The sequence below is a fragment of the Podarcis muralis genome, chromosome 17 (assembly GCF_964188315.1).
Source record: "Podarcis muralis chromosome 17, rPodMur119.hap1.1, whole genome shotgun sequence".
In the NCBI taxonomy this organism is placed as follows: Eukaryota; Metazoa; Chordata; class Lepidosauria; order Squamata; family Lacertidae; genus Podarcis; species Podarcis muralis.
In genome coordinates this window covers 10,309,043-10,331,926 of record NC_135671.1, presented here as the reverse complement: position 1 = coordinate 10,331,926, position 22,884 = coordinate 10,309,043, and the positions used below count along the sequence as shown (strand labels likewise).

At 45.2% G+C, this 22,884-nt stretch overlaps 1 protein-coding gene across 3 annotated transcripts in view; it reads right to left on the bottom strand.

Annotated features, from left to right (window-relative positions):
- Window positions 1-569: 569 nt before the first annotated feature.
- The window catches only part of PIGG (phosphatidylinositol glycan anchor biosynthesis class G (EMM blood group)), a 57,568-nt gene continuing 35,253 nt past the window's right edge, over window positions 570-22,884 (bottom strand). For 2 of the 3 annotated variants that reach the window (XM_077921554.1, XM_077921552.1), the window contains 2 exons: window positions 15,803-15,966; window positions 570-8,264 (listed from right to left, as the gene is read on the bottom strand). In XM_077921554.1, coding sequence (XP_077777680.1) covers window positions 8,039-8,264; window positions 15,803-15,966 — 390 coding nt within the window. In that variant the 3' untranslated portion in view covers window positions 570-8,038. The remainder of the gene's footprint in view (window positions 8,265-15,802; window positions 15,967-22,884) is intronic. The other variant, XM_077921553.1, reaches the window with a different exon arrangement.

Here is a 22,884-nt window from a genome sequence, read left to right as displayed (position 1 = left end):
CCGCTATCCCGGACGGCTTTTGAAGGCAGGCGGGGGGAGCAAAGACTTTCGCCCCCCGCCGGCCTTCAGAAGAGGTGCCTTCCCGGGGGCTTTTAAATCGCTCCGGGACAGCGGAGAAGTCCTCCGCTGTCCCGGGTTTTTTTTAAAATGCTGGGGGTGGGAAGAAAAGCCCTTGCCCCCCCCCCAGCCTTCAGAAGAGGTCGGGGAACAGACTTCCATAGGAACGCATTGATTGATTTTCAATGCATTCCTATGGGAAACCGTGCTTCGCAAGACGAAAAACTCGCAAGAAGAAAAAACTTGCGGAACGAATTAATTTCGTCTTGCGAGGCACCACTGTATGTTATTGCATATTTGGTCTGTGGCAATAAGGCCTTCCCTTCCCCATGTGCTTCTGACATGGAACGAAGATGCATTTTTGTGAGGGGAAAAGGGAAACGGAGCTGCAAATATATATACAGTACTGGCATAGAAACTTCGAGGGAAGCGTACCAAGATGGATTCCAAAAACCAGCCAAGCTGTGCTCAAGATGACAACATGCTTAAAAACAGCACAATCAAGAGCCAAATTAGTCAAAAGAAAAACAAACAAACTTTATTCAGAACAGGAGAAATCACTCGTGTACAGAACACACACAAACAGGAAATTAAAACATGGACTAATCAGAAGTCAACAGAAGCTGAAAACAAGGGAACTCTGCCAACACTGAAATTCTCATTGTAGTGACTCTTGCAAGTGCCTTCAATTTCTGCCCTGGACTTGGAATATTTCTTTCCTCTGCCTAGACAGTCATCATTGCCCACTTCAGTCCTGAAAGCTACCCTTTCAGGCCTAGCAGTATTCCTTGTCCTTTCGGCTTCCTGACTGGAAGACTCTCCCACACCTTCCCAATTCTCAGGTTGAAATTCCATGCACGATGACCCAGAGTGAGCTCTACTGAACACAGGGGGACTTCTGAGCAAACATTCATAGGCTTGGGCTGAAAGTCAACCCAAAGATTAACCTACCTTTCAATTTGTACAAAGTCTGTGTCTTAAGGAACAAGAATGCTTTAAAACTATTAAATGCTAATTCAGTTTGTTATCAAAAAACTAGAAGTAACAGTCTTCTGGCATTTCAGCCTGGAAACATCTAAACACACACTCAACTCACTCCTTCAAAGCTTGCAGATTTGGACTTTTCTCCATTACCATTAAGCTGCTACCACCACAACCACCCAAAATCAGAATTCTAAATTTCTGGATATTCTCTTCACCACTCTTTCTTTCTTTCTTTCTTTCTTTCTTTCTTTCTTTCTTTCTTTCAATACCAAAGTTAATTTTGATTCCATGGTGGACTTCAAGTAAGTAATAAACTTGCAGCAAGTCCCCCAAATGCACTGCATCAGCCCCCACCTCTTTCTTTAAAAAGTACCGTATTTTTCGCTCCATAAGACGCACCAGACCACAAGATGCACCTAGTTTTTGGAGGAGGAAAACAAGAAAAAAAATATTCTGAATCTCAGGAGCCAGAACAGCAAGAGGGATCGCTGTGCAGCGAAAGCAACAATCCCTCTTGCTGTTCTGGCTTCTGGGATAGCTGCGCAGCCTGCATTCGCTCCATAAGACGCACACACATTTCCCCTTACTTTTTAGGAGGGAAAAAGTGAGTCTTATAGAGCAAAAAATAAGGTACTTGTTTTTAACCTCATGGTTTCCATGTCTATTTCCAGAAAGCTTTATAACAGGAAATATATGATTTAGGGCAGTTTGAACTGCTCCTCCCCAAAAAAGAGGGGTGGGAGGGATTATCTACACGGAGAACTAGATTACCACAAAATAAGGGTTCAGTTTAAGTACCATGCCTAGGAAAAGCGCTCTCTCTCTCTCTCTCTATATATATATATATATATATTCCTTGGGGGAGAATGCATACAAATATGCCGTTTTCTCTCAACACACAGATGCAAACAGCTGCACCCTGATGTTCCTGAGTCCAGAAGAAGAAAAAAAACATTTGCTACATGAGTCTGATTGTGCAAACTGGTCAAATCAATGGGCCTCGTATCGTACCGCAGGGAGGCAAGCTTTCCCATTAAAATGAATCTTTTCAAAACAGCAGGGAATTGGAGCTACAATGCATTACCTAATTAAGCAAATGGACACCGAATAAAGGTCAATTCTTAGAACAATCTTGAGCTGAAAGATTTACATGGGATCCTGGGTTATGACCTGAAGAACTGGCGCAGCTACCCGCCTGAATGTCAAGTGGCCAGGGTGTGTGTGTGTGTGTGTGTGTGTGTGTCAGAGAAGCAGTTGTGCCTCCAAACTAGTCGAAATCCTGCAGTAGAGACAATTGTATACAGTAAGCATGCCTATCTGGCTTTTTGCAGCAAACTCAAAGTTGCTGTTTCCTGATCCCCAAAAGAATCTCCTTGTTAGACCAAAATCCTGACAGATGTGTTACAAACCTCTGGGGGAGCAAGCTGCCTTTGAACAGCAGCAGGTCTCACGAGCACAGAAGCTAGTTAAAACAGCAACACTTCTTTTCTGACATTCATCATAAAGCAAAGCCCATCCAACAGATATGTTAGCTGGGAAAAGAGATGAATTCTAATGGAAAAAATCTAACACGCTGCACATACTGTAGTTTATACCATGGTTTGTTTTCCTCAACGATGGTTAATACTGGCCATAAACCATGGTTCCATGTGGGCATGCAAGCCATAGGTAAAGAATAGGATCTACACCAAACCAACAATGATTAAGGCAGTTTCTCTGCCCCTCCAGCTTCTCCGCTTGCAACGTGGCAAGCGGCTGTCACACCCTATGGGGACAGACCTCAGCTTGACAAGCCAAACTACCATTTTGCTGTATTTTTAGGGTCTCACTCAGAATTAAGACCACAAACCACGTTTAGCACAAAGGATGGTTGAACAATACATCCACACGTGACCTATCTGGAGAACAAAAGAAATATAACTTTCTTTGGGAGTTGTCATGAAAAGGTCACTTAGCGCTGTGCTGTCCACTACAGCCTAACAGACAGCACACAATACGCAGCAGCAAACTAGACTTGCATGAGAAGTACAGTTCATTCCTTTAAGACCTAAAGTTGGATACGCAAAGAAGCATGTATGTATGGCAAAATACTTTTGCAGTGCTGTGTTAAAGCATAAAAGCCCCAGCCAATTCCGCCCCCGCCCCCCGAACACTGTGGGTGTTCTCCCTTTATTTCTTGTAATTTCATTTGTACATAAAATTATTTAGGAAAGAGACAAGACTGTCTATGTTGCTGTGTAAAGAAAGCATCAAGTGCACAGATGCTGCTAAAGCAAAAATCATTAAAATTAGTGTATGTTGGTACTTGTATTATTTTATTGTTGTTAGCCGCCCTGAGCCCGGCTTCGGCTGGGGAGGGTGGGATATAAATAATAATAAAAATTTATTATTATTATTATTATTATTATTAGTATGTGAAATTGGCTGGGATACTCAACTGCAGCCAGTTCCAGCTCCCTGCCACGTCTACTGGACTGAGATGTGCTTTTGTGAACATGTCTGTTGAATTTGCACCTTTATATTTTTGACATACTTAGAAAACATCTTAATGCATACAAATTAAAATCTACTGTGCAATGAGGCCTTAAGCGAAATAAGAAGAAGCCTTCATTAATTTCTTCTTAATCCGTTTTTGGAGTCCTAATCTTTCCTGGATAAATGGACATAGGAGCCACTATGAAATGAAAGGTTCCTTTTTGGTTTCCTCCATACCCATGCAAAGACACGACACAAGATCATTTACTTGAAGCGCTCAAAACTTTCAGAAACAATGACTGGTAATTACTAGGCAAGAGTCCTCTATGGAGATGAAAAGGGAATGTACTAATCTGGGTATGTTTGCCCTGGAGAAGAGGAGACTAAGAAGAGATATGATAGTCATTTACAAATATCTTAAGGGCTGTCACATGGAAGAGGGAACAAGCTTTTCTTCTGCTCTGGAAGGTAGGACTCGAACCAATGGCTTCAAGTTACAAGAAAGGAGATTCCGACTAAATATATGGAAAACCTTCTGACAGTAAGAGCTGTTCAACAGTGGAACAGTCTTCCTCAGGAAGTTGTGGAGTCTCCTTCCTTGGAGGTTTTCAAGCAGAAGTTAGATGGCCGTCTGTCATCTTTAGCTGAGATTCCTGTATTGCATGGGCTTGACTAGCCTTTCCAACTCCACGGTTCTATGATTCTAATAATAATGTCTTGTGCCACTCTGATAATGCTTGACCTAAGAAGTCAGATATTTTTTGCTCTAGGTCATTCTGTTAGATAGAAAAGCAGTTCAATTGTTTGGTTCAACCATCACATTCCTGGATTGGGAAATGCACCATGTCCCTGTGTGGTTCCTCCCTTCCTCACATGCCCATCTTAGTACAAGAGTTAAAAGGTAAAGGGACCCCTGACCATTAGGTCCAGTCGTGGCCGACTCTGGGGTTGAGGCGGTCATCTCGCTTTATTGGCCAAGGGAGCCGCCGTTTGTCCGCAGACAGCTTCCAGGTCATGTGGCCAGCATGACTAAGCCGCTTCTGGCAAACCAGAGCAGCACATGGAAACGCCGTTTACCTTCCCACCGGAGCGGTACCTATTGATCTACTTGCACTTTGACGTGCTTTCGAACTGCTAGGTTGGCAGGAGCAGGGACCGAGCAACAGGAGCTCACCCCGTCGCAGGCATTCAAACTGCCAACCTTCTGATCGGCAAGTCCTAGGCTCTGTGGTTTAACCCACAGCGCCACCCGCGTCCCTCAGTACAAGAGTTACTGGCTTGCTATAACACCTTACTGGGAAACTGGTGTGATTCTTACAAATCATGAGGTAATCCTGGCTTGCAGTATCAGTTTGCAGGTTTCCACCTGGGATGTCAAATGGGAAGTGCAATATCTGAATTGAGTCAGTGTGTGAGATAGGCAGTGATGGCCTCCGTTTTATGAGAGGCTGTGAGGGAAGGTTGTAAAACATGTTTACACTGCATTCAAGTTGCATTTTAAACCAGGGTTATAGCCAAACTGGAGGTGATGGGGGAAGATCTGTGATCAGAGTTCTAGAATTGGATCAGGCTCCGATACGGGAGAAGGCAAAGTCAATCCTTCCAAGTCATTTTCCTCATCAAAAGCACATGCGTAAGTTGTCATTTGCCCTGTGAAGAAAAAGATATAGCTACCTATACAAAGGCCACCCCAGCAAAGCAAAGGGAAACATACTGGGAATTAAAGTCTCTTCCCCAGGCCCAGTCTAGTTGAGTGTGCAAAGTTGCAGCATTGGAATAAAGCTGAAAAGCACCAGGAAATCTAGATTCAGATCTCCTGCATCTCATCTAGTTTGGCCCCGAGAGACTCTTTGTTATTGAAACTAAAACAAGATTCTTATCTAACCTATTAAAAATCACTGCCTGAAAAACTGCCACCCTATCTTAAATATTAGCATATATACAGGCCAGAGTGGTTGCTCAGATAAACTCAAACTGAATTTACATGTGGCATGATGCAAATGTTTCTTATAAGCTATTTTTTCTTATTGGAAAAAGATTCAATTGTTCACTTACCCCGGAGCAGTAATTCGCCAAATTGTGCACTGGGGCACATTAGCTTGTTGCACTAGAAATATAAGTATTACAATTTTAAAGAAACCAATCAAAGACTCCTGTAAGCCCAATGTACTTACCTACTATGTCACGGCATGCAGGTAAGCTCCAGGTGTGAGCACCCACCCCCTGCTTCTAGCAGAGGTACCTCTGACAACTGCCTCCCTCCCTGTACAGAGCAAAACTGCCTGTCCTCAGAGGAGTCTGCTCATTGCACCTCCAGTTTCTCCTCCTTCCAACTGGGGCTGTACTGGAACAGTGACTCAAACTGAGATGCGGGGAGAGAGGGCCTGCTCTGGAGGCAGACAGTTCCACTTGGAAAACACCGCCTAGAAATATAGTGAGAAAATTTCTTTTTTTAAAGTAGGAAAAAATATTAGCATTGCTGTTTGCCAGAGCAGCAGCGTTATTTGCTCTTCTCCTGCTTGGTATTCCAAGAGTTTGCAATAACATGTAAATAATCAAATGCTTTCAGAACCGTGCAGCTAAAAACAATAAGAGATCAACAGCTGCAAATGCAGAGATGCTGTTTAAATCCCATTGTTAGTGCTTCTGCGGTCCTTGCTTGCATCTCTGTAGGAAGGAATGAAAACACCTTGTAAATCACCGTTGCTCACAGAACAAAGCATTCTGTCCTTCCCCTTACTTTTTAGGAGGGAAAAAGCGAGTCTTATAGAGCAAAAAAATATGGTATACCTCGTCTAGACATTTAGATCTGACACCATTTCACCAAACGCAAAAAGCTTGAATAATATGGGGCTTGCTTGGATAATACTTGAGTGTGTAACTTGAGAATGTGAATGACCTTTGGCCTGACACACTATAAACAGAGAATATGAAGTTTGGGCCAGGCTGTATTGTGCCTATGGGCTTTTCCTGCCTCCATGATCTGAGAATGAGTCGCAGGGTAAGTACAGGCAGATAAATGCAGCACACACCCCTTCTAACATCATGTGATTAAGCACCCACAACCAGCTCCCTCTCACCCCACAAGGGCTGGATTCTCAGAAAGGTAGCCTCTGAACACACGCTAATACCAAAAAATAAGGTCTCACCCAGGAGAGTTAAAGTTAGCATAAATAAATATAACTCTTCTTTTTTTAAAACATAGATTTTGCATTTCTTAAGCAAAGCTTGCTGTCAGCAGCAAGTATACTGACATTCGCCGATAGCTTATTTATATAATTACATATATAACTTGTAACATTTCCATGCTACAATTCAGCTATCAAAAATAATGGAATTAGTTGCTTTTCCCTATAAAAAAACACATTCCAGTAATGCTTATAAAGAATTTCACACACATATTTACAGATATGCCAGCACTTTTAAGCCTGCCTGAGCGCTTTCATAGTCTTTGACTGCTGTTTGCAGAAAACGACAGGAAACTGTGAGAGCTACATTCATATAACTGTGATGCGTGTGTGTATAAATGTGTGTATGTCTAATCTCCAGTTCACAGCATCCTGCCACATTGTGAGCCATCACGTTCAGAGTATATCAAAGGAACAACAACAAAAATACGAGTAATTGGTTTGGAGAGAATCTTCTTCACAGTTTTAACCTTTTGAGTGAGGTCCATCAGCCAGCACTCCATGGAATTTAATAAAAACTTTACTTATTCAAGTTATGATTAACAAATGAGAAATGCAGTGCAGGAGTGGAATAAAATTTCAACATACAGTCCCAGTGATAGAGAGAACCCTACCCCCAGCAATCGGTTAAAGCCTGGTAGATTTTCATCTAAACTCCAATATGAAGGAATGAAGACCAGTAAGAACTTCTCAAGAGATGATCCTGTTCAGATGTTCAAACCCAGGTAGTGAATACACAACTGTGGTGCAATTAAGAAATCGGGGGCAGCCTGTGACCTCTTCCAGCATCAATTGCCACTGATTACTATAACCACCATTTAACAGTCAGCAATGGGTATTAATCCTAGTTAAATCAAGCCAAATGCCCACTTGACCAGGGCCTGCTAACCAGCTTCAAGCTCTGGTTTAGTAAGATGGAGAAGAGAGCCTGGCTGGTTTCCATTGCAATCAACATCTATGCCAATGGGATGCTTGACTGTAGTTAAGGCAGGCAATGAAAACTGGCATGGAAGGGACACGATCCAACAATCCATTTATAGTCCAACCGAAATTTAGATACAGTTCCCGACCGCATGGCCTGTTACGCTTGGAACAGGACTTCAAGACAGACTCTGCAATGCAAACCCCCCCCCCTCTCTCTCTCTCTGTGTGTGTGTGTGTGTGTGTGTTTGTGTGTGTGTGTGTAGATATGTATGAATGTATAAACATGTTTGCCAAAAATAGATTACCCAGTTAACTTTTAAATATCAATCTAAAGGCAAGAATCCACATTCCATAGTAGAAATTCAGTCCGTCGCTCGAAATTATGCAAGACTCTGCCTTAAGGGTTGCTTTCAGTCTTGGACTTTACGCAAGTGGTTGTGATCCATGGCTGTGAAGAAGGTGCACACGGCTGCCGTGATGAAGACGTGCACCCCCTCGTAGAGAAGCTTTGGCGAGAAAACGCTCCAGATGAAGAGGTGGTACCGCAGGCCCGTGACCAAGACGATGTACACGGCAACCGGGATGGAACGCAGCAGCGCGTAACAGAAGCAGCCGTGCCCCATGGCTGAAGGATTCCTTTAAATAAATAAAAAAGCAAAACATGATCTCAGCCCGTGTCAGTGCCCTAGCCAATAATTTCCTTGGGCTGGCACAGGAAAGCCTCTGTAATAAATGAAAGATGGAAGTGGATTTAGGAAACGCAGGACAACCGGCTTCCAGCATTGCAGCCTGATCTGCAGAGAGCCAAAAACAACTCAGGTGGAGTTATGCCGAGTGGAGGCCTGAGTCTCAATGGATATATGGTTCTTCTCGATACCTCAGCAGGTGCTGTAACTCTCCACCCCCAAAGGTGCACTCCTTCTCCCGAGACAGACAGATGCCAACAACAATAAAGGTGTTTTATAAGGGGTGGGGTGGGGTCACAGCAACCCAACTTAGCAAAACTAAAAGGAATGCTGATGGCTTTGGCTTGTATTATTCGTAGATCATTGTATTCTTTTACTGCAGTGCACATGTTTACATACATATTACTTTCATTTTTTTTGCTAAATTGTGTTCCTGGGACTTTGTCTTTCTGTTACCTACAACTGGGGACACCCACCCACCCACCCTTTTTTATTGTATAAGAAAAGCGGTGGTTCGGAGGGGGCGTCTTGCCGCTGCTAAGTTCCAAAGCAGGCCCAAGACGATGGGAACCATCTAAGTGCCGGGCAGAAATCCAGACGTCGACTTAACAGTTCAAGAGATGGTTTGGCAGACACCACATGGCAATCACAGAGAACTAAAAAAAGAGAAAGCCATACTGGTGGCTCCCAAGGCTATAGATTTATTGCCCATTAACTTTGTAGAGCTATTACACATGACCTTTTGTAAGCCCTGTCATAAAGAGAAGGCTTTGTCATCATGACAGTCAGGGAATAAAGAGAAATGATGGGACTGCTCATACATGAAGACAGCTCTCGCTGAATGGGTAATTGGGAAGGAACCAAAATGAAACATGTCCAATGGGAGCTGTTGCCGCCAAGCAGTAATAACGCCTTTGGAGCAGCAGTTCCGCCAGTGTGTTCCAGGGAGCTGTGGTTTCCTTGAAAGCATGCCAACGGCTCCTCGCGGAGGCAATCAGTAATGGCATGCAAGCTTCTTGGAACGACAGCTTGCCCAGCGCAACTGGCATTCCCTGGCAACATGGGGCCATGGGAAAGTGCTATGTGTTGACTATTAGTTCCCACAGAGAGCTGGGTAATTTGCAATAGGCCTGATGGGGCCCAGTGTGAACTCTGTCTATGTCCCAGAATTCCCTGCACACTGCACAGGTGTTTCATGGCAGAGGAGCAGGGGCTCGCCATTCTATTGCCTGTGTATGTATAAGAAACATGACCCATTGCATGCTATGGCCTGTGTACTGCACGATACTGCAGATATGGCTCAACTGAAGGTCCTCATTGTCACCCCAATACTATTGTAAGATATGAGGTGAGAAGCTGCCTGTCAGGTTCTTCAATTGGGAGAAAATTAGTCTCCCTGGTTGAGATGATGATGATGATTAATTGAGTTTATATATCCCTCTATACCCAGAGGTCTCAGGGCGGTTCACAGAAAATATAATAACAATTATTATTATTATTATTATTATTATTATTATTTCATTATTTATACCCCACCTATCTGGCTGAGTTTTCCCAGACACTCTGGGCGGCTTCCAAGACATATAAAATACAAAATAATTAAAATAAAATAATTAAATACAATGTACTCCCTTAGAGACTACCTTACCATTTAAAACCAAAATTGCATTTGGATAGAAACTGTTTAGAGCACAGCGCCAACTATGTCCCTTGCAGACTGATACTCAAGGCCAAACAGTAAGAGTGCAAAGAGCAGATTTTTAATTTTTGGCAAGAGACCCCACAGTCCCACTGCATCTGATGGGAGGAAAAGCCTGCTTTAAACTGTCAAAAGGTGACAGGCCAATCCCACTTCATTAATGAAGACGAAAGACTCCAGAACAGAGCCACCTAGCTGGCAGAAAGCCTATCCTTCAGCTTCCACTATTTGGCTCTGCTAGCCACTGGTCTTGTGCCAATTTGATCTTCAAGGCTTGACACAATACAGGCGCAATTATTTCCATTTACTCAACGTGACAATGCGCCCCCACCCGCCAGCATCAAGGCACTCAAGATGATCGTTCTAAAGGGCCGGCAACATCAAATCTTTGATTCTATACACATCTCCAGCACTCATCACCAATTATCAAGCTGAGAGGTCCATCTGCTATCATTAAGGTGCACGTCAAATAGCACCGAGGCACCTGAATGTCACATGCATTAGGAACTAGTTAAGATAAGCAAGGTGTGCCTATCAATGTATGGTCAACACAGGGGCAATAAATCCATTTGTTCAGCTACTCTCCACTCCTCAAACCAGACCTGTGTTTCTTCAATGTTTGATACCTATAAAGGTAAAGGGACCCCTGACCATTAGGTCCAGTCGTGACCGACTCTGGGGTTGCGGCGCTCATCTCGCTTTATTGGCCGAGGGAGCGGCGTACAGCTTCTGGGTCATGTGGCCAGCATGACGAAGCCGCTTCTGGCGAACCAGAGCAGCGCACGGAAACACCGTTTACCTTCCCGCCGGTGCAGTACCTATTTATCTACTTGCACTTTGAGGTGCTTTCGAACTGCTAGGTTGGCAGGAGCAGGGACTGAGCAACCGGGAGCTCACCCCATCGCGGGGATTCGAACCGCCGTCCTTCTGATCAGCAAGTCCTAGGCTCTGTGGTTTAACCCACAGCGCCACCCGCGTCCCTTGATACCTATAGGCTGGGTTTATGTTAGGAGGCAGGTGCCGCCGTTGTTTAATGGAAACATTTGCCACAGTTCAACCAAGGCTCCCAGAGGAGCATACAGTACAGTGCATTACAGAGCTCAGTGGGTTAGAGCAGTGTTTCCCAACCTTGGGCCTCCAGCTGTTTTTGGACTACAACTCCCATCATCCCTCGCTAGCAAGACCAGTGGTCAAGGATGGTGGGAATTGTAGTCCAAAAACAGCTGGAGGCCCAAGGTTGGGGAACACTGGGTTAGAGCATGGTGCTGATAACATTTGCAGGTTCGATCCCCGTATTCCTGCATTGCAGGGGGTCGGACCATATGATCCTTTGGGTCCCTTCCAACTCTACAGTTCTACATATTTTTATTGATCAGTGCTCATAAGGACAATCTCCTTGCAAATTCCAGCTAGATCCCTACACTTTGGCGGGGGTGGGGGGAGAGAGAAGAGGGAGGCTGCAGAATACAATGAAATTTGAGAACTGAAGTGAACATTGTGCTTCATCAGGAGTTTCTTCCCTCTCCAATGTTAGCCTATTGATGAACCAAGGTCAGCTAAAAGCTCTCCAGGTTCCTGTCTGCGTGAGGAGCATTAACCATACCATGAATAACACTTGTGATTCTGTGGCGGCTGTTAAGGGATTCTGACAACACAGCCTCTGCATCCTGGGAGAACGTATTTATGCAGGCTTTGCAGCCGGCGCTAGAATTGTGTACTGCACAAAAAACAGCTTATTAAGTTTAATAAAGGGTTGGAGGAGGGGTGGGGGGGATGTGCTGTAGGTTTTGTAATGCAAAACAGAATTACAGGCACACAGGCAATCTCTCTGATGCACAGTAGGTGCTTGCTAAGTCTGTAGAGACGCAATACCAAAGCACTTGGTAAACAAAATGATGTGCTGCTGAACACACTAGCCATTGGATTGAGCAAGTAATGGTTGTCATAGGCCTAAACGCTGGTTTTCATATTGGGCAGTAGTGAGACTGATAAGCCAATCTCTACTTTGAAGCGAAAATCACAGCAACCTGGCAATAATTCAGTGGCAGGTCCTGTTCTCTTAATATAACCTCTGGCTAGTCAGGATTTTCCCAGCTTGTGTGCTAGTGAGGCAGAGAGGCTGAGTAGCTGAACTGTGGAATCAGGAAGGCCTCAGTCCTCATGTTGTCCCTCCTGCCCACCCATGGAATCTGCAATATGGAAATAATGGTGACCAACCTGGAAGGTTGTTAGGAGGATCACTGCATTGGTCAGGCTGAACCTGTGCTGGGAAAGACACAGGGAGCTCCACCCTGTTCATTCTGGCATTTGACATTATGAACCATGGTAGCCTTTGGGTACGATCTCAGGTTGGCGTGTGGAGGCACCAGCGTTGGGTGGTTCTGCTCCAACCTGGAGGACCAGTTCCAGAAGGTGGGATTGGGATGCAGGGCTCCTCATTCAACATTTGCATGAAGCCAGGAGTGCCAACTTGAATAAAATACGGGGAGAGGGGTTCTAGGTAAGCCCTGTCCCACATAATCGATCACAAATATTTTTTGAAGAGGGCGAAGGGACCTCAGCCCCTAGGGCATGAAGCCTACGAATGAGGTCTGAGGGTCTGGAGATGGGTGTTATCAATATGGTGACAAAAAACTGTCGTTTCCAGCTGAGTTCAGTGATGCAGATGAAGTTGCCAAGGAAGGCAGAAGCCAAAATGTTTTAACTACACAGCCTTAAACCCTTCTCTGGCCATTCACATATTTTCACATTACGACTTTCATCTTAACAGAATACTTTTAGGACTCTCGGTCTACTTCTTTGCATCGCCATGTGGCTGTTGTTCATTTACCTCTCCTGCACCTGGGTATTTTTCTACTTAGCTATATAAAGGTTTTGGAATGAAAACACGTTTTTAAAAAACTGGTGTTAATGTGACTGTCGCTGCAAGGATTGAATTAGCTAGTCAGTGGCAATACCGCAAAAGGGTTACTTTCCTTTTAAAGGATCTGAACTACACTGCATATGGGTGAAATTCACCCATCTAGTAAGGCTTTAGGAAACTAAAGGGAACACAACCAATTAAACTAAGAATCTATTTTAAGAACATGAACAATATTTGCAGCTCTTTAATCAAGCAGTCCAGCCAGGAAAATTTGTCATTCTGATGTAATGCAATTAATCTTTTTGCCAAATTTTCCAGTTGCTGTTGTTCGTCCTAAGTTTTAATAGGAACTGTTTGCGTTGTTTTAAAAAAATGGAGATTGTATACTTAAAACAAACACTTTCATCCCACTAGGGCTTGTCCAAACATTACTTCTGGAGCCGATATTAAATGATTTTAACATAGTTCAAATTAATTAAAAATACTGTAAATACCTTTCTCTTAATTGTCAAGTCATCTTAAGTTAATGTTTTAAGTTGCTGTAAAATAGATTAGGAATAGTTATTAACTAAACATTTGTTTAGTTGAGTCATTTTTCCAACATGTAACTCAAAGTACTTATTTCTTTTTGGCGACTAATTTTTAAAATAATAGAAAATAATAAAATATAATAATAAAAACTATAAACACCCCACCAGGTATTTGCAGCTGGCTACAGGGTAGTGGCAAGTTTGACATGGCAATTTTTATGTTGTCATTTTGAGCATGTAAGCTGCTGTTTTTATTGTTGTCTAATTTTTATTTTGGAGTTTAATAGTCCTTTTATTTGATACTTGTAACATAAGCAGCTTTGACGATCCTTATAGGGAAGGAAGGTGGTTTTATTTATTATTTATTATTTTATTTTATATATAAATAATATGAACTACCATATTTTGAAAAGGAGAAAGGCGACAAGGTCTCCTGAGTTAGCAATTCTCCAGAGTTTTTACCAGGAAGCCCCGCCAACGGCTTCAAATTAGCTTACATATAATGAGAAAGTGTCTGGTCCTGGGGGGGTGGGTTACCGTGAGGCATGGTCAGAGTCCAGTCCTGGGCCGAGGGGGAAGCGGGGTCCAACACAGGGAGCCGGGTGTGGTCGGGAACTCTGGAAAACAGGTCTGGGTGCTGGCAGAAACAGGTTTCCAATGTCGTTGCTCCCTCAACCTGGGACTGGGCTGACTGGCCTTTCTCTCCTCTGGGGCCTAGGGCGGTCCTGGCCCACAGGTGACTCGCCTCTCCTGGCCTGGAGGCGAGCACTCCTCCTGCGGGAACTTAGTTCCTCCGCCTCTCTGCCCTGAGCCTCTGCAGCTCAGGAGAGGCTGGAGGGTTACTGGACCCAGAGGCAACCTCAGCTTCCTCTGATGGGGCTGAGAGTGGAGCACCTGCAGGCAGTGGGTCCTCCATCACCTCAGGAGCCAGAGCAGACACAGCTGGTGCCTGCACCTGAGGATCCAGCACAGGTGAGGACCCTTCAGGCTCAAGCCCCAGGCTCAGCTGGTTCTGGAGGCAGGGACTCCTGTGCAGGCTGGGATTCCTCCGGTTCAGCCTCTGAATCAGATTCCCAAGCCATCACACCAAGCTTCAAAACCAGTGCTCCATATTAAAAAGCTGATACACATTCAGCTGCAAGCCCTTTATATTGTGATTATATACATTCACTCTATATGGGGGGGGGGGGTGTCCTACAATTTTTGGATGGCCTTGTTGTCACCACCCCCAAAGGGAAGGCTAGGAGAGGACAGAGGCCAACTGGGTGATGCTGCTTGAAGGTACCTCGAGTGCCCTCAGGCTATGGCATCCCACTCCCTGCTCCCCATCATTCCTACTCTGAATCAGGAAAAGCCAACAGGTGTGGAGACTTTGGATCTTTGTAACCAAGGCTCTCCAATGCTCTGGGCCACATAGCCATATCCCAGGCATAGGCAAACTCGGCTCGGCCCTCCAGATGTTTTGGAACTACAACTCCCATCATCCCTAGCTAACAGGGCCAGTGGTCAGGGATGGTGGGAGCTGTAGTCCCAAAACATCTGGAGGGCCGAGTTTGCCTATGCCTGCCATATCCCATCCGTGTTATTTTGAGCCAAAGCAGAAAAAGAAAGCACACCTTTTCCAACCCTTAGGATCAGACTTCTGACACTAAACCTCCGCTGCCTTCTTCAGGAGAAGAAAAGGCTAAGGAGTAAACCTTTCAGAGACCCAGAGTGGAGTCCCTAAGACAGTTGGATGGTGTCTTGTACGCCTCTTTCCGCCAACTCCTGCAGCTAAGCTGGTGCCAAACGTATTGCTCTGCTTTCCTTTGGACCACATCAGCGAGGCCGGGGTGGGAGTGGGGTCTTGTCGCCTGGGTAGCCCAGGACCTCCATACACACAGCCTAGGACTGCATCTCAGGGAGGTCACTTTGGTGCTGCCAGCGCAGCAGTTTGACTCCATTGTCAACACTCCATTGTCTCTTGAGACAGACGGATGCCAACAAAGCCTTTTCAAAATGCTAATATAGGGGGAAATGTGGACAATTGCAAGGCAGAATCTGCAGGCAGGTATGTTTATCCCCCCTGCCCAGGAATTCTCTCCCTACCCACCAATAGTTTTTCACTTCTTTTCTCCAGCCAGACTCTAAACACCCAATTGCTGGATCAGTGGGCAGAACAAAAAAGAGCCTCCCGCTTGCCTGCCAGTCCTGCCCTCTTAAACGTTCCATTATCTCGGCCCACGCAAGTTTGAGAACACGCATTTGCCAAAACGTCTCCAGCTCGCCCCTTAGGCTTGCGAAGTTCGCTGGAGCATGGACTGTGACATTCAGCACACAGCCAGAAAGAAATCAAACATTTAGCAGTATTTATAAAGCTGCGGTCAGTGCAAAAAAAACCCAAACACACAGATTACCTGCTCACATCGGAGCTCAAATAGCATAGCAAGTGAATGGCCCACAATAAAGGTCCAGAGTACGTCGCAAATCCAGTTAGGAAGATGGCCGGGATTTCCACGTAGTTATCAAGCCCGACAAAGCCAGCCGAAACGTCTACAGACGCAATGCTGTTTGAGTTGCCCTGGAAGAAAAGGAAAATACTGAGCAGCTAGATCCACACAGTGAAAATTTGAAAGCTATCCTGCAAGGTAAAGGTATCCAAGATACATCTCAGGTCATTAGGGGTAGAAGGCCTTTCAGAACTCTGTCTTTACACCTTTCCCCCAGGCCAGGGGCAGGGAATACTTTTAGCCCAAAGGGCAACACTCCGACTAGTGAGCAACTGTCCAGAGGCTGTGATTCAGCCACAGAGAAGTCAGAGGTTTCTACATGTACATATCTCCATCCAGTAAGAGGCATTACTGGCACCTCTAGGGCCCCTTAGACAAGACTGGAAGTTCCACACTCGAGCCCTAGACATTAAACAGGTGTCAACTATATCATGTTTTCTGCTGCCTTCTTAAGAAATCTTTCTGTTTCCCAAGCATTTCTGGATCATTATTGTCATCAACAAAAGGCCACTGATCACTATGCAATATGTTCTGCTATATTTTATGCTTTTTTATTTCCCTTGTAGTACACTGTTTATGTGTGTGCGTGTGCATTTTTTAAATATAAATTTCCTAAAGAAATAAGACCATTAATAGTAACAGAGACCTGGAGACTCAATCAGCCCCCAACCTCAGGAAGCTGTCCACTATTGAATTGATATTTTTTTTGAACTGAAATTGAAATATTTTATTGTCACTTGTACAACTTGTATATACAGTAAGATTACACGAGCACCCCCCACTCAGCTCTCTTAGTCTTAATTCCCCTCGTTTACTGACGCACACCCACCAAACCCAAAAGTCAGTTGCCCTGTTGTTATCTTTTCATTCAGCAGCCTAACAGCCCATGGATAAAAGCTGTTCTTTACCCTGTTGGTGCAACTAATCATGCTTCTATATCTTCTGCCTGAGGGCAGGAGATCAAGAAAGTGCTGGCCAGCGTGTGAATCATCCCTGAGAATTTTCCTCATTCTCCTGAGGCAACGTTCTTCCACAATGTCATCCAGTGGATTCATGGGACAGCCCATAATATCTTGTGCCGTATTCACCACCCTCTGTAGGCACTTCCTATCAGTTGATGTCAAACCAGTGTACCACCCCGTGATGCAGTATGAAAGGACACTTTCTATTGTGGACCAGTAGAAGGAGATCATCAAATGTTGATTGACATCGTTCTTTTGCAATGTTCTGAGGAGATGGAGTCTCTGTTGGGCTTTCTTAACCACCTGGGCTGTATTGATTTTCCAAGTAAGGTCTTCACTTCTTCACTGAGATAAACTCCTAGGAATTTAAAGGAAAAGACTCTCTCCACACAGCACTCCCCGATGTACAGCGGGGCTAGTTCTCCTCTCTTCCTCCGAAAGTCCAACACCATCTCCTTTGTCTTGCTGATATTAAGGTGCAAGTTGTTCCCTAGGCACCATGTAGATATTATGCACCTCACTCAATTTCTTAAACAGACATAAGCAAAGAGCCCTTTAAGTCTCAGGCCTCAGGTGTGGGCACCAAGAGGAGGCCTTCAAAGGCCAAACCATTTGTATCAGGAAATGTATTAGCTATATGGAAGGTGTGCATGGAGAAGGTGGTGCTGATTATGGACACAGTGCTGCAAAAGGTAAGGTATTAACCCTTTCTTCCAGTTTTCCCCAATCAAAAGCCCCTCTCACATTTGCTATTTACCAGGGGTAGGGGGAAGAGACCATAAATGTATGATCACGAGTACCTGAATACTTTGCCACGTGGAGTACACAGCAGCTTGGAGAGGGGAGAATTTGGATCTGATCTCTGCAACTGTCACATCTAAGCCTTCTAGAGTCCTCCATCATGCTCTTCATTCCTATTTGCTAGGGTCCTAGCTCACACAGGGAACCGACTGTTGCTCTTCATATTAGGGACTATGGGATTAAAACAGGCATAGGGAAACTCAGCCCTCCAGATGTTTTGGGAGTACAACTCCCATCATCCCTGACCACTGGTCCTGTTAGCTAGGGATGATGGGAGTTGTAGTCCCAAAACACCTGGAGGGCCGAGTTTGCCTACGCCTGGATTAAAAAGTTCATGGATCCCATCAGTTTGCCGGGAGAGTCGGTCAGTGGCGGGAGACCATGTGCTGGCCTTTCAGCCCCCCGTGTGGCTTAAAATATGTCCCGTGTGGATAATCCAGTGCTATTTTTCTAGAAAAAGAGGTACTGGAAGTCACCATGAACACCTCCCTTGTTTTCTTAGAATAGCAATGGTGCCTACCTGAGAGGTGCTGGAACTGAGTTCTGGCTGAAAAAAACCCTGGGATAATCCATTCTTGTTGTTGTCAACTCAGGGATATAAAGGACAATATGAGATCCCTCCAGTGTTTAAAAGTGGCATTCGAACCACTTCTGTATAAATCACAAACAAGTGGCTTATTTATTTTTAGCTTTCTTTATATAAAGATTTTATATACTCCCCCGGCTCGAAGCGAATCTGTTCTTCGTTCCTTATTTGATTCTGCAGTTTAGAGCGTGGCATACCTTGAGGTAAAGTGTACTGTGCAGATATTACATTTTAAATATTTACGCTGTGCTACGCGAATTCTGTTCCCAAGAGGATGCCAGCTTCACAAAGCCATTGCCCGGTGCTCAGAGGCGTATACAAATTTGTATTCGGGAGAGGACAAACCGTCAGAATGGAAGCATTGTGCGGAGGAAGCAGCCACACAATATGTATCTACTGCAACGGGAGGCCTAAGTGGCCAGACAAATGTTCTCTTTTGTTCGTTATAAATTTTTGAACAAGCATTAGAAACAAAATGAACAGAACAGTAATTTTTAATGGCGACTAGGTTCTATATCAAGAGGTAGACAGAAACGGGCGAAAAGCAAAACACAACAATGTTTGTACGGTAACAAAACTCAACGTCTACTTTCGTGTTACTTTTTGAGAGGAAGCCCACAAAGGACCCAGTAGGAACGAGGACAAATCTGTGGCTTCCTAGCTTGTGCAAACACTAGGGATAGGCGATATCTGGTTTTCAACTTCATGACATATCACCAGCTAAACATCGCAACAAACCGATATATCACAATGTCTGAAATAAGGATAGAACTATGAAGAGACATTGGCTGGCTTCACGTTTCCCCCCACATTATGATTTTTGCATAGTGCACACACACATCATGATTCGCAGTATATTGCCGGGTCAAAAACTATGAAACCGATATCATGATATGTACTTCAAACCAGTTTTGGATGATATATTGCCCAGCCCTGGCACACACCCATGCCAATATCAGTCACGATTAGAGCCTGAGATGCGGCCTACACACCAACCCTTTGGGCCTTGTTTCAGCATTCATTCACCCTTTGCCTTATAAGTACAAGCATGCACACACTGGGTCCATGTCAACCAGTACCAGCAGGGTCCATGTCAACCAGTACCACTGGGTCCATGTCAACCAGTAGGACCTTTAAAGCCCTAAACGGCCTTGGCCCAGTATACCTGAAGGAGCATCTCCACCCCCATCGTTCAGCCCGGACACTGAGGTCCAGTGCCGAGGGCCTTCTGATGGTTCCTTCACTGCGAGAAGCAAAGTTATAGGGAACCAGGCAGAGGGCCTTCTCAGTAGTGGCGCCCTCCCATCCGATGTCAAGGAAATAAACAACTATCTGACTTTCTTTCAAACTACATTTCAGGGAATTCAGAGTTAACTCTGCTGGAGGGCCAAATGCTTGAAATATCAGTTGCTAAGTGCTGTTGGGCTCAGGATCTCCTTGCGGAAATCCCAGAGACCTCTGTTGGCCTCTGTGAGAACAGGCTGTTGGACTAGATGGGCCTTTGGCCTGAACAACAGACTCATCTTATGTCCTTATGTTTAACTCGGAATTCCTCAGACGCTCATCGGGGCTCCTCAAAGAAGATTAATAACGTTGGGCAATCTTTCCTGAAACACCGGTTGCCAACAGCTATTATTAATCTTCCCTTGCAATGTGCAGCCACGGGGAAATGTTAAGCACATTGTAGCACACTCTTGCTTCAACTGGGGCTCTGCAGAGGCCCAACAGATTGTAGTAATGTTGGACCTGAAATAATGCCCTGAAACACACCGGAACATTCTCTGGAGGATTCCAGGGCTCTATGGCCGATTCCAGAGGATTCCCTGGCAAATAAGTGTATGTTGGAAAGTTCTCTGCAGCCAGGAAAAGCTTTAATCTCTTAAATCAGATTTCTCCTCAGATTTACCCACTTTAGGACTATGGCATGCCCCAATAATAATAATTTACTATTTATACCCTGCCCGTCTGGCTGGGTTTCCCCAGCCACTCTGGGCGGCTCCCAACAAAATATTAATAATAAAAAGCGAAAAAAGACCAAACATTAAAAACTTCCCTAAACAGGGCTGCCCTCAGATGTCTTCTAAAAGTCAGATATTTGTTTATTTCCTTGCCATGTGATGGGGGGCATTCCACAGGGTGGGCGCCACTACCGAGAAGGCCCTCTGCCTGGTTCCCTGTAGCTTCACTTCTCACAGTGAGGTGAACTGCCAGAAGGCCCTCGGAGCAGAGAAAAGCTACACACCCAAGTCCATGAGGTCTGCAGAGGAAGCGCCTTGTGATATTCTGAGACATTGCATATGCTTCCTTGAGGGGCCTTGATGGGAATTGTAGAATGCAATGCAGGAATCTCAACTAAAGCATCCATGACAGATGGCCAACCAACCTATGCTTAAAAACATGGGTCGGCAACGTGCATCCCATGGGCTAGATGCGGCCCACAAAGACTGTTTTACCGGCCCACGAGCCGCCCCTTAACCAAGCCTCCCACTCAGCGAGTCCCCCACGCGCTGCGCTAAACTGGTGCAGCACAGTGCGGGGACTCGAAGAGTGGCGCCAGAAATCAAGTCTGCGCACGCGCAGATACCATAAATCATGTTTGTGTATGCCCAGACGCCGAAAATCGCTTCTGTGCAAGTGCAATTTTCGGCATCTGGGCATGCACAGACGCTCTTTCTGGCACCGCAGACATGTGCAGACACACTTTCCGGTGCTGCACTGTGCCAGTCTGGCCCACAGATGATCTCCGTGGGACTGATCTGGCCCATGGCCGGTAAACCTTGCCGACCCCTGCTTAAGAACCTCCAAGGAAGGAGAGTCCACCACCTCCAGAGGGAGTTCGTTCCACTGTCAAACAGCTCTTACCCTCAGAAAGTTCTTCCTGATGTTTAGCCAGAATCTCCATGCTTGTAACTTGAATCCATTGGTTTGGGTCCTGCTGTAAACAATCCCTAAGAACTAACAGTATCCTGTTAACACCGCCATGATCCCATCCAAGCAGTCTGGTGTGCAGACATTCTCCTGTCTACCCTATAAACTCCACACACACACACACACACACACACACTGTAAACGCAAGGCCTCCAAATATTTCAGAAGCTTAAGGCTTTCCTTTCTAGAATAATCCTGAGGAAGCTTGCGTTAAATAAGTACAGGGAGATGGAGGGAAGTATATAAGCAGTACTTTTCATTAGGTTTTAATGGGATCTTTAAAAGCTACTCGTACTTGCTGCCTCAGAACTCAGGATCATTAGCCAATCTGTCGCAGGAGGGGTGCATGGATGGATAATTCAATTAAACCAAAGTATGAACCAAGACTCAACCAATATACTGTAGCCTCTAATGCAACAGAAAGTCTGCAGAGAAACCATATGCATCTCACCAGCATTGCTTAATTGCCAGCAGTTCTACACAAGAACACAGCTAAGAGAAAATGGCAACACAGAGTTTAATTTAAGAGTATTCCAAAAATAGTATTCCTGAGGCTTCTAAAAACGTTTCCAATTTCAGTTACAGGGTTGATCACATGAACTATTTTATGAAGACCGACTGCCTGTTAATCGCTCAAGCTTCTTTTAACATGGGGGGAGGGGGCAGTGTTTAATGACTTTTCCGGGTGCAGGGCATGCATTTCTATTAATAGTGAAGCAAAGCCAAAAGAGATTGTACGCCTAGCAGTGTGTCAGTAAGAAACAGGACAGGTTTTAAAGAGCAAGTATTGGGTGTGAAAAAATAAAGTGGTGTCTTTCCATTGCCAGAACCGCTAATCCTGCACCAAGTATTCTGAATTGGCTTGAACATGTATTTTATTAGGTGTTCTGAGTGCCCTGACGGACAGGTGGAGGGGATGCAAATCCCCATTTCCTCTTTTAAAAACTTGAGTGGTGAATTTGCATGCAAGAAATTCACCAGAGAGAGTTTCCTCATGCTGTTGTTGGCATCCATCTGTCTCAAGAAGACAATGGAGTGCGCCTCTGGGGGGCGAAGTCAAACGACTGGAGAATCACAGCGCCTGCTGTGGCTGCAGAGACCAGTAACAACTGCTGCCTTCTGTGTTGTTTTTGCTGTGTTAGCAGCACCAAAGCGATCTCCCTGCGGTGCAAGCCTGGGAAGTGTCTATGGAAGTCCTGGGTTGCCTTCCTCGAAAGTCCCTTCTCAACCGTGTTGATGTGATCCAAAGGAAAGCAGAGCAATACATCTGGCACCAGCTTGGCCGCAGGAGTCACCAGAAGAAGGCATACGAGACACCATCCAACTGCCTTAGGGACTCCACTCTGGATTTGTGTAGTGTTAACTCCTAGGGATGCGGGTGGCGCTGTGGGTTAAACCACAGAGCCTAGGACTTGCCGATCAGAAGGTTGGCGGTTCAAATCCCCGTGACGGGGTGAGCTCCCGTTGCTCAGTCCCTGCTCCTGCCAACCTAGCAGTTTGAAAGCACAAAGTGCAAGTAGATAAATAGGTACCGCTCCAGCGGGAAGGTAAACGGCGTTTCCATGCGCTGCTCTGGTTCGCCAGAAGCAGCTTAGTCATGCTGGCCACGTGACCCGGAAGCTGTACGCCGGCTCCCTCGGCCAGTAAAGCAAGATGAGCACCACAAACCCAGAGTCATCCGCAACTAGACCTAATGGTCAGGGGTCCCTTTA